General features: G+C 40.8%; 1 protein-coding gene across 10 annotated transcripts in view; it reads right to left on the minus strand.

Moving 5' to 3' along the window:
- Window positions 1-12,109, minus strand: part of PHF20 (PHD finger protein 20) — a 137,483-nt gene that overhangs the window by 110,136 nt on the left and 15,238 nt on the right. For 5 of the 10 annotated variants that reach the window (XM_068525235.1, XM_068525227.1, XM_068525229.1 and 2 more), the window contains 2 exons: window positions 7,778-7,876; window positions 4,519-4,634 (listed from right to left, as the gene is read on the minus strand). In XM_068525235.1, the coding sequence (XP_068381336.1) occupies window positions 4,519-4,601 (83 nt within the window). In that variant the 5' untranslated portion in view covers window positions 4,602-4,634; window positions 7,778-7,876. Of the gene's footprint in view, window positions 1-4,518; window positions 4,635-7,777; window positions 7,877-8,188; window positions 8,212-12,109 lie in introns of those variants that run through there. The other 5 variants (XM_068525228.1, XM_068525232.1, XM_068525233.1 and 2 more) reach the window with 3 other exon arrangements.

Consider the following 12,109-nt stretch of genomic DNA (forward strand, 5'->3'; position numbering starts at 1 on the left):
GATCTCAGCTGAAGATTTTACTTATTTCACTTAAAAAATAAAAACAATCAAAAAAGAATTCCCACTGCTGGTGGGAATGTAAAATGGTACAGCTGCTGTGGAAAACAGTTTGCAGTTCCTCATAAGCTTAAACAGGCTAATTACCATATGACCCATCAATTTCACTCTTAGGTAGATATCCAAGAGATATGAAAACATAGGTCCACACTAAAACTCATACACAAATGCTCATAACAGCATTATTCACAATATCCAAAAAGTGAAAATGATACAAATATTTATCAAATGATGAATGGATAAACAAAATATGGTATATCCATATAATGGAATATTATTCATCCATGATAAAGAATGTTGATACATGCTATAACACAAATGAATGTTCAAAATACCATGTTAAGCGAAAGAAGCTAGTCACAAAGGAACACGTATTATTTGATTTGGTTTCTATGAAATGCCCAGAATAGGCAAATCTACAGAGACAAAAAGTATATTAGTGGTTGCCTAGGGCTGGAGAGAACTAAGGGAAGTGATTGCTAATAGATATGAGGTTTCTTTTTGGGGTGACGAAAATGTTCTGGAATCAGAGAGTGGTGATGGTTGTACAACTTTGTGAATATACTAAAAACCACTGATTTGTATGCTTTGAAAGAGTGAATGGTATGTAAATTATATCTCAATTTTAAAAATAAAAACTAAAAAAGAGGGAAAGAAAAGAATCCCTAAGGGCTGGCAAAGATACAGAGCAACTGGGACTCTCATACATTGCTGGTGGAAATGCAAAATGGAATGGCCACACTGGAAAACAGTTCAGCAGTTTCTCATCAAGTCAAACACACACTTAACATATGACCCAGCAATCACACCTTGATATTTATCCAAGAGAAATGAAAACTTACTTTCTCACAAAACCTGTATTCATGTTCATTCATATTCACCAAAAACTGGAAACAATTCATTTCTTCAAACAGGTAAATAGATAAACTATACATCCATACGATTTAATTCTACTCAGCAATAAAAGGAACTACTGATTCATACAAAAATATGGATGAATCTCAAATGCATTGTAAGTGAAAGAAGCCAAACTTAAAAGGCTACATATTGTATGACTCCATTTATACGACATTCTGGAAAAGGCAAAACTATATGGACAGAGGACGTATCAATAGGTGACAAGGGCTGGAGGCTGCAGGAGAGGTTGACTACAAAGGAACACAAGTCAATTTTGTGGGGTGATAAAAATGCTACATTTTGATTATGGTGGTGCATGCATGAATGACTGTATGAGTCTGGCAAACTTCATGGAACTGTACGCTGAAAAGAGTGGATTTTACTGTTTGTAAATTATACCTCAATTTAAAAATACAAAAAAACACATGCTCCCATCACCAACTCTACAAGTAAACCTTCATCTCTACCTATATACAGTTTCCCTCTTCCCCTCATAATAAATGAACTATCTGCTCCTATCAATGGCCAATTCCTCCCACTTTGCATCACACCACAGTTCCTTCTCTCCTGTTTTCCTTGAACCCATGCCAATTAGGGTTTTGGTCCCCACTGCTCCATTAAAACAATTCTTGTCAAGGTCATCCACAACCTTGATGTAACCAAGTCAACAGTCACTCAATCCTCATTTTATGTGACCTACCAGCAGCACAAGATTGAAGTGATTACTCCCTGCTTCTTGAAACACCTTTTCCACTTGTCCTCTAGAGCAGGGGTCATGTCCCCCCCACCCCTCCCCAACCCCGTTACCATCCACAGCCTATTAGGAACCGGGCTGCACAGCAGGAGGTGAGTGGCGGACTGGTGAGCGAAGCTTTATCTGCCGCTCCCCATTGCTCCCATTACCACCTGAACCATTGCCCCCTCCCCCACCCGGGTCTGTGGAAAAATTGTCTTCCGCGAAACCAGTCCCTGGTGCCAAAAAGGTTGGGGATCGCTGCTCTAGACACCTCCATGGATTTCCTCCTGCCTCAACGGTCTCTCCTTCCCAGTTTCTTTTGCTGGTTCCTCTTCATCTGCTAAAATCTAGACACTGGAAGGCACCAGGGGTCAATCCTCCTTTTTATCTATATTGACTCCCTAAATCAGCACTGTCCAATGGAACCTTCTCAGTGGAAATTTTCTATGTCTTCATTCTCCAATACGGGAGCCACTATCCACTGAGCGCTGGATATGTGCCTAGGGTGACTAAGGAACTGAATTAATTTTATGTAAATAGCTACTTGTGGCTAGTGGCTACTTTTCTGGACAGTGCAGCCCTAGAAAGCTCATCCAGTCTCATGGCCTTAAATCCCATATACTTACAAAAGAAACATCTGATAAAGAACTGTTATCCAAAATATACGAAGAACTCTTAAAACTCAACAATAAGAATACAACCAACAAAAAAAGAAAAGCAACAACCAACCAATTAAAAGATGGACGAAAGACCTTAACAGACACCTCACCAAAGAAATATACAGATGGCAAATAAGTATATGAAAATATATTTGACATATTTCAATAGAGAATCACAAATTCAAATAGCAATGAGATACCACTATATACCTATTTTAATGGTCAAAACCCAAAACACTGACAATACCAAATACTGGCAAGGATGTGGAACAACAGGAACTCTCATTCCTAGGTGGCAGAAATGCCAAATGGTACAGCCACTTTGAAAGACAATTTGGTAGTTTCTTGCAGAATTAAACATACTCTTACCATATGATCCAGTAATCACACTCTTTAGTATTTACCCAAATGAGTTGAAAAGTTATGTCCACATAGAAACTTGCACACAGGACCTCCCTGGTGGTGCAGTGGTTAAGAATCCACCTGCCAATTCAGGGGACACAGGTTTGAGCCCTGGTCCGGGAAGATCCCACATGCCGCGGAGCAACTAAGCCCAGGCGCCACAACTACTGAGCCTGCACTCTAGAGCCTGCGAGCCACAACTACTGAGCCCAAACGCCTAGAGCCCATGCTCCACAACAAGAGAAGCCACTGCAATGAGAAGCCCACGCACTGCAATGAAGAGTAGCCTCTCCACAACTAGAGAAAGCCCGCATGCAGCAATGAAGACCCAATGCAGCCAAAAATAAATAAATAAATAAGAAATCAGGATGAATATGTCATATCACTATGGGTAAATCACAAAAACATGAAATACAGGAGAGGAACAATGAGAACACTTATAGGAATTTTTTTAAAATACCCAAAGTGATGCTAACTAGTATTATTTATGGATACATATAGTAAAAATGTAAAACATGGACAGAAAGGACAGAACTAACTAAAGGACGCTTGCTGCCTCTAAGGAATGCAGGAGGGGAACTGAATTGGGAAGGGTATAAAAGGTACTTCCATTATACCAGAAATGTTTTATGTCCTTTATTTTTTAAAATATAAGTAAAATAAAAGTGTTAATATTCAGTAATTCTGAGTGATAAGTACACAGATTATTTTATAGTTAGCTGTACTTTTAAACTTTTTCTATATTTTATTTTTTTCCCCCAAATTTAAAAAGAATTCTTTCTCTTGATTAAGCTGCCTTAAAAAAATACTGAGGGAAACCAAAAAAGGGAAATAATTATAGAAATACAAACAGCCTAAAAACAACTAGGTGTTCAAAGTGTCTCTAATTTTTATATCAAATCTCCCAGCCCCAAAAGGCAGCAGAGACACTTTCTACCCCAGGCATTTCCCCTGCTTCCCTTCCCATCTTCTCTTCCTACACCCCAGGAGCTGGTCAGCCTATTTTGAGATAACCTTCAAGAGCACTATACTCTTCCTTATGAAAATTCACAGAAAGGTTTGAGTTCTGAAACTCCCACTTTCACCTTAAGCATTAACTAATGACTAAATTCTAGGATATCCTCAACAACAACCATCATTTTACAGTTTATAAGGTCTTTTCCAACATATCCTATTATTTGATTCTCAGAAAAAAGTCTATGAGGTCAATATTACTAGTACTCACATTTATAGAGGAAGCGGATGCTCAAAGTGGTTAATTACCAGCCAGAGGTCACAAGTCAATGACAAAGTCGGGACTACAACCTCTCAGCCTCTGAATCTAATCATCCCTAAAATATGATGACTGAGTTTCAACTGTACAACAATACACCCAGAAAACAGGAGGAGTTGTTCACAACACACAAGCTGTTCCAATCTAACCCCTTTTCTTCATTCTTCCATCCCTGATCTTTCAGACAGGCAGCCAAGAGCAAGAAAGCTGCCACTATTAATCTTCCCTTCCCTGCAGCCACTCCTGCTTCTTCTTCCCATAACTCCTTCAGATGAACAGGCAGAGAAGGGAAACAAATATAACAGGATGGTCCCCTTAACACAGGGATCCCGGCACCAAAGACAAAGGACAGCTCTAGACTTAAGTCTCCTTCCACCTTCCAAGAGTCAGGGAGCAGGAAAACACTACAGAAAAGCCCAGGCTACCCCTCTTTATCAGTGCTGGCAAAAGTCCTTTACTGAAGGGATTTAATTAACAGAAAAATGTAAAAGTACCAGTTTTTTAATCGGTCCCGGGCTTCCAACTGGGCTCCCACTTCAAAGCTGATTCCTCGTCTGTTAGGTGGATGCTTTGTCATTTTCAGTCATCAACGGGGGCTGCCTTTATTCTCCTGAAAAAGCCAATTAAATATTTATGAAACTTAGGCAAAGTCTGCCCAGAGTGGAGTAACACTCACTACACAGAAAAGACAAACAGGCATTATTCAAAACACAAAGCTCCAGGAAACCCTGTCAGCGTCCTCCTTTACTCCTGCCCTCATCCTAACACAGGTGTGTCCTCCACTGGTTCCTCCTTCTCTATTATGCAGCATCCTGTAGTCTCTGGAACTGTAAAGAGACCCTCCCTCAACACTGCTTACCAAGAATTCACCTATAAGGGGCACCTCTCAGAACACCAAAAAAAAATCACTCTCAGAACTAAATTTAATCATTTGCTGAAGTATGCAACAAATACCTGCTGAGAGATCATTTAGGAAAACAATCGTCAAGACCAAAAGAGACGCAGTTCCTGGCCTCATGAAGCCTCCAGTCTACTGGGGGAAAACAAAAATGTAGCCAGTAAACAGACAAATGACTTAACTGCAAGCTGTAACTGCTATGAATTTTAAGTGCTACAAAGGAAGCGAACAAAAGCTGAATGCTGATTTCTGGCCCTACTTTTGGAAGGCTGGACAAGAAAGATCTATTTATTCATTCTTTGATCTATTTATATATTTTTTGATTTATTTATATTTCTACCCATTCTTGAGTACATTCTGACAATTTATTGATATATTTTCCCAATTCTTTATCGAGCCTTTTGGTACTGGAATTGATGGTCATTTTCTATATGAGCAAAATTTATTTTTAGGGGCTAGTGGTGGTTCTGATGGAGATGTAGCCACTCTGAGTTCTCGGGGCACTTGAGCAGGCGACCTCCATAGAGCAAGGCTATCCCTGAGTAAATTCTCTCCCACTGAACTTTGGAACCCGACAGCCTGCACTGCCAGGGCAGTATCTGCCTCATACCAGGAGGGCAAACTTTGCAATGGATGAATGAGGAATAATCACAAAAGTGGGACCTCATGGGAATTCCCTGGCCATCCAGTTGTTAGGACTCAGAGCTTTCTTTCACTGCCCTGGGTCTGGGTTCAAACGAAGATCCTGCAAGCCGTGCAGTGTGGCCAAAAAAATTAAAAATGGAAAAAAAAAAAAAAGTGGGTTCTCATATCTAATGTGTAATACCATCACACTTTCTTGCAATATATTACATGAAAAAGCAGGATGTAAAATTACACCCCTTTGAGCTCAAATAAAAATTCATGTGCACTTAAAAAAAAAAAGACAGTTAGAAAAAAAAAGGTTGTAAGTGATCTTTTCCTCTTAAACAGTTTCCTAAATTTATTGTTTTTCATAATGGAAATTTTCCATAAGAAAAAATATATGTAATGTAAAGGATGAGCTATCCATTACATTAAACAACTCATTCTGAAGGGCTGATATTGGAGAACGCACAAAGCAAATCAGACCAAGAAAGGAATGGTTGACAGTTGTAACTAAGGAATCTGAAACCTAATAAACTGAAAAGCTACGTCAAGTAAGAGTATTTGGATTATATGGACCCTAGCAAAGGGAGAGTCAGAGGCTTGACTGGCTATACGTCTTCACACTCTCCAGGAAAATGAGATATGATAGCTGACATAGGTAAATCCAATCAGTAGAAGAGTCTTCACTTTGACTTACGAGAAACACCACCTCAAATTATCTTTTTATTTTTGACTTCATGTATACCAATAGTTTCGCCTCTCAGATTATATGAAAAGGTGAAGCCAGACAAGAATAAAGACAGAGTGGCACTGAAAACTCACCAGAGTAGGGCTTCCCTAGTGGCGCAGTGGTTAGGAACCCGCCTGCCAATGCAGGGGACACGGGTTAGAGCCCTGGTCCGGGAAGATCCCACGTGCTGCGGAGCAACTAAGCCCATGCACCACAACTACTGAGCCCCCGTGCCACAACTACTGAAGCCCATGCACCTAGAGCCCGTGCTCCACAACAAGAGAAGCCACCGCAATGAGAAGCCCACGCACTGCAATGAAGAGTAGCCCCTGCTCACCGCAACCTAGAGAAAAGCCTGCGTGAAGCAACGAAGACCCAATGCAGCCAAAAATAAATAAATAAATAAATAATTTTTTTTTTATTAAAAAGAAAACTCACCAGAGCAGCTAGTATTTATCAGACTTCATGCAGGGAGACAGCTCCCTTTTATAGATGTCATGTAATATAGTGTAATGTAATAGGATTAAATGCTTGGCCTTTAATCCTCAGCCCCACCCTTTATTAGCTGAATGAATCTGGGTAAATTACTTAATCCCTCTGAATTTGTTTCCCCTCCCTAAAATAGGGATGGTGATAATAGTACCTATCTCCAGGCAGTGGGTGTGAAAACTAAATGAGATAATCCATTTAAGGAACACTGGTACAAAGTAAGGACTACATAGTTTGTAGCTACTAATAATTCTGTTATCACAAATGAAGAAATTAGGTTTAAAGTAATTGGGCTAAGGTTCAGGTGCTAAGTGACCAGCCCCAGAACAAAAGCCCAGGTCTGCTTGATTTCTGAATTCTTTTACCACACAACTTCCCTAGGATGCCTTCCATTAAATACAGGAGTGTGGGAACAAGGCAGTGAATGAAAATGAGCAAATTATTCTTAATGGCTCAAGAAAACCAATTCCTCTTGAGGCTGAATTGTCGAAGGTTTTCCTTATCATGAACTGAAACCTGTTTCACTGTAACTCTGACCCACTTATTTGTTTTATTTATTTATTTATTTATGGTTGCGTTGTGCGGCGAGCAGGGGGCTACTCTTCGTTGCGGTGCGCGGGTTCTACTCTTCTCATTGCGATGGCTTCGCTTGTTGCAGAGCATGTTAGGCACACGGGCTTCAGTAGTTTCGGGACGCAGGCTCAGTAGTTGTGGCATGCTGGCTCCAGAGCGCAGGCTCAGTAGCTGTGGTGCACAGGCTTAGTTGCTCCACGGCATGTGGGATCTTCCCGGATCAGGGATCGAACCCGTGTCCCCTGCATTGGCAGGCGGATTCTTAACCACTGTGCCACCAGGGAAGTCCCTGAGCCACTTATTTGAAGCTTCACTATCTGTTATCACACAGAACAAGACTAATCTGGCTTTTATGACCCATGCCCAAATCTTCCCTCCACTCCTCTGGGGATGGCAGAGTTTGTTTTTAAATTTCACATTAATTCATTCAACAAACCATTAGTGAGCACTGTCAGTAAGGCACTGTGCTGGAAATCAGGAATCAGAAATCCAACTCAGTCGCAGCTCCAGTCCACCCAGGAAGACGAACACAAATCTGAGAAGAGAGGAAGGAGCTCTAACAAAGGGCAAGGTGAGGGACAATCACCGCAAAGTCTCAATTTAATTTGACAAATCTACTAAATAAAAAAGAGTTCAAGACAGAAGCAGGAATTTAAAAGATTACATACGAAGTACGTTTTTACTTCTAACATTTAGGGGTTTTTAAAAATTTTTTTTAATTTATTTTATTTATTTATTTATTTATTTATTTATGGCTGCATTGGGTCTTCGTTGCTTCACATTTAGTTTTAAACACAAATTTTTCTCAAGAGGCAAGAGAGCTAAGATTCTGTAGCTTTTAACTTACCCATTCTTCAGGGCCTGTTTTTTTCTACCAAAAAGCTCTAGCTTCCAGAATAGGAAAAGGAAATATGTTTAGTATGGACATCCAGAAAAACTATGAGAAAAAATCTGATGCAATCTGTATTCACAAATGATTCCACTTAAAGACCTTGGCAGGACTTCAAACTACTCCTTTACATTCAAATTTCCCTACAGGGAATTCCCTGGTGGTCCAGTGGTTAGGACTCCACGCTTCCACTGCATGGGGCACGGGTTCGATCCCTGTAGGGAACTAAGATTCCGCAAGCCACGAAGCATGGCAAAAAAAAAATTTTTTTTTAAACAAGTTTTCCTACAATGTGAGCTCACTGCTACACAGGAGACAGAGAGCCCAGTTTATTTCCTTAAATACAGTATAGGCAGTCAATGCCCCTGCATCAATGACAATGAAAACTTTAAATGTACACTGTGTAAAACAGTTTAAAGGGCACTTTCACAAACAACAAACTGGGAGAAAATAACTGCAACACATATGACCAAAGGGCTAACTTCCTTTTTTAACAAAGAGTGCATACAAACCAAGAACGAAAAAAGTTAAACAACTCACTTACGCGCAAAGCATATGGGCTTCCCTGGTGGCGCTGTGGTTAAGAATCCACCTGCCAATGCAGGGGACACGGGTTCGATCCCTGGTCCAGGAATATCCCACATGCCATGGAGGAACTGAGCCTGTGTACCACAACTACTGAGCCTGTGCTCTAGAGCCCGCGAGCCACAACTACTGAGCCCGCGTGCTACAACTACTGAAGCCTGCGCGCCTAGAGCCTGTGCTCCGCAACAAGGGAAGCCACCGCAATGAGAAGCCCGCACACCACTACAAAGAGCAGTCCCCGCTCGCCGCAACTAGAGAAAGCCCGCGTGCAGCAACGAAGACCCAACACAGCCAAAAATGAATAAATAAATTTATTTAAAAAAAAAAAAAATGGGCAAAGTGTAAGAACTGGCAGGTTCCCAGGGAAGGGGGAGGTTGGGGGGGGGGCGGGGAAAAATGTAAAGGTCTAATAAGCATGCGATATTATATAATCCACATAACCTCACCCTAAATTAAAGGAAATGCAAATCAAAATAACAATTTTTCAATTCTCAGACTAAAAATTTCAAGGTAAAATACCCAGTGTCTTCAGGGATGAGGGAAAAAAGATGCTTATACACTGTTGGTAGAAGCATAAATTGGAAAATCTTTTCTAGAGGCAACTTGGCGCTATCTACAAAATGCAAATACCTGCAGCCCAGCAGTCCCCATTGCCAGTAACTTATCCGACAGATACATCCCCCAAAGTCTGCCAAATTACCTGTAAGGATGAACAATATAGTTTTGTAATTTCTGCAGCTAAAATGTCCATCAAAACAGAGGGCTAGTTAAATGAATTATGGCCATCTATACAATGGAATGTTGTACATCTATTAAAAGGAAAACTGGCTGGGCTTCTCTGGTGGTGCAGTGGTTAAGAATCCGCCTGCCAGTGCAGGGGTCATGGGTTCGATCCCTGGCCCGGGAAGATCCCACATGCCACAGAGCAACTAGGCCCATGCGCCACAACTACTGAGCCTGCGCTCTTAGAGCCCGTGAGCCACAACTACCGAAACCCGTGTGCCTAGAGCCCGTGCTCCGCAACAAGAGAAGCCACCGCAATAAGAAGCCTGCGCACTGCAGTGAAAGACTAGCCCCTGCTCGCCGCAACTAGAGAAAGCCTGCGCACAGCAACGAAGACCCAATGCAGACAAAAATTAATTAATTAATTAATTAATTAAATTTTTTAAAAATGGCAATCTGTAGATGCTGATATGGAGCCATCTACAAGATACATTGTCAAATAAAACAAGCATGGTGTAGAGGCCTGTGTCTGGTATTATCTCTTTAATGCAAACAGACAGATCTATTATAGTATATGCATAAAATTATTTCTTGGAAGGAAGAAAATAACTGTTTTAAGTAGTTCCCTTAATGAAAGGAATAGAGCATGAAAATTTGACTTCTCATTTTTTACCCTTCTGTGTTGTTAGAATTTTTTAACCATAAGAATGTACTTCTGGGGCTTCCCTGGTGGCTCAGTGGTTAAGAATCTGCCTGCCAATGCGAGGGACACGGGTTCGAGCCCTGGTCCGGGAAGATCTCACATGCCACAGAGAAACTAAGCCCGTGCACCACAACTACTGAGCCTGTGCTCTAGAGTCCACACGCCACAACTACTGAAGCCCACACGCCTACGGCCTGTGCTCCACAACAAAAAGAAGCCACCACAATGAGAAGCCCGGTCACCGCAACTAGAGAAAGCCCACGCGCAGCAATGGAGACCCAATACAGCCATAAATTAATTAATTAATTAATTAATTAATTTTAAAAATACATTAAAAAAATAATGTACTTCTTTGATTTTACTTTAATTGTCAGCAGGGATTATCTAGTTGGTAAAATTTTAATTTTGAATTACTTCTTTATATTTCTTCATATTTTTAAAAAATAGATTATTTAAATATGTAAAAGGCTTTCATCCTTACACTATTTTCTGGACCTACACAACTGCCAAATGATGTAGTTAGGACTAAATGTGATATTCCCATCGTACAGAAAGGAAACTGAGGTTCAGAGGGGCTAACTGCTTTCAAGGTCCTCCAAGGCAGGAGACATATCTCTTACCCCAGGTAACAGGATTTTCCAAGAGGTAGACAAACCGTTTCTTGAAGGCCCTTCCTCTTTCCCTTACCAAAGTCCATGCTATACTTATACTCATGCCTTTAAACATAAACATAGTTTGAATACAGGAAGATGAAGCAATTGGATGCTTTTCAAATGCTGTGACAGAATTATTACACCATTATATAGCAAGCAGAAATATTTAATCTTTCAGAAAGGACAACACCTAAGAATGGCCCAGCTGTGAGAAAACTGGAACACTTGACTCACTGCCTGAGGCCCTGACCATGGCCATCTTTTTATACCTCAATCTGGAAGAAAGGAACAAGCTGTAAAACTGCTTCTACACTTGGAGTCAGTAATTTCAATCAGAAGGATACAATCCAGGATAAAAATAAATCATTTGTGAAAACGAGAAAAAAACAATAGCTCTTTACATACGATGCTGGGGAAGCTAAATATAACTTACATGTTTAATAATAAGAGAAGGACTTCCCTGGTGGCACATTGGTTAAGAATCCGCCTGCCAAAGCAGGAGACACAGGTTCAATCCCTGGTCCGGGAAGATCCCACGTGCTGCAGAGCAACTAAGCCCGTGCACCACAACTACTGAGCCTGCGCTCTAGAGCCCACGAGCCACAACTACTGAAGCCCGCATGCCTAGAGCCCGTGCTCCACACAACAGTAGCTACGGCAATGAGAAGCCCACACACTACAATGAAGAGTAGCCCCCGCTCGCCGCAACTAGAGAAAGCCCGCGCGCAGCAATGAAGACCCAAAGCAACCAAAAAATAAATAAAAATATTAAAAATAATAATAGTAAGAGAATATTTAAATAAAACCTAATGTAGTAGGTCTACACTTTAAGCTCCATTAGGGAAAGGAATGACTGATACTCAACAGATGCCTAATAAATTAAATAAAGAATGTTACTCAGCTACTAAAATGATAAAGATGTGAACCAACCTTACAAAAGGAGAGCAGAACAAGACCTACATAAGAAACACTGATAATAGTAATAATAACTAATTCTACAAATGTTAAGTCATGAAATCCTTACAACCACCACAAAGACAAGTACTATTATTAATCCTCGTTGTAAAGATAAAACAGAGAGGAACAGGGAAAAGTGAGGGACACCCTAGGACACCCATATAGAAAGGGGCTGAGCCAGGATTTGAATCTAGGCCCTGCAGCTCCAGATCCTTAACCACTACCACACGTTAGTCTATGAGCTACATCTTCGGATTC

Source organism: Eschrichtius robustus, chromosome 16 (genome assembly GCF_028021215.1).
Source record: "Eschrichtius robustus isolate mEscRob2 chromosome 16, mEscRob2.pri, whole genome shotgun sequence".
Taxonomy (NCBI): domain Eukaryota; kingdom Metazoa; phylum Chordata; class Mammalia; order Artiodactyla; family Eschrichtiidae; genus Eschrichtius; species Eschrichtius robustus.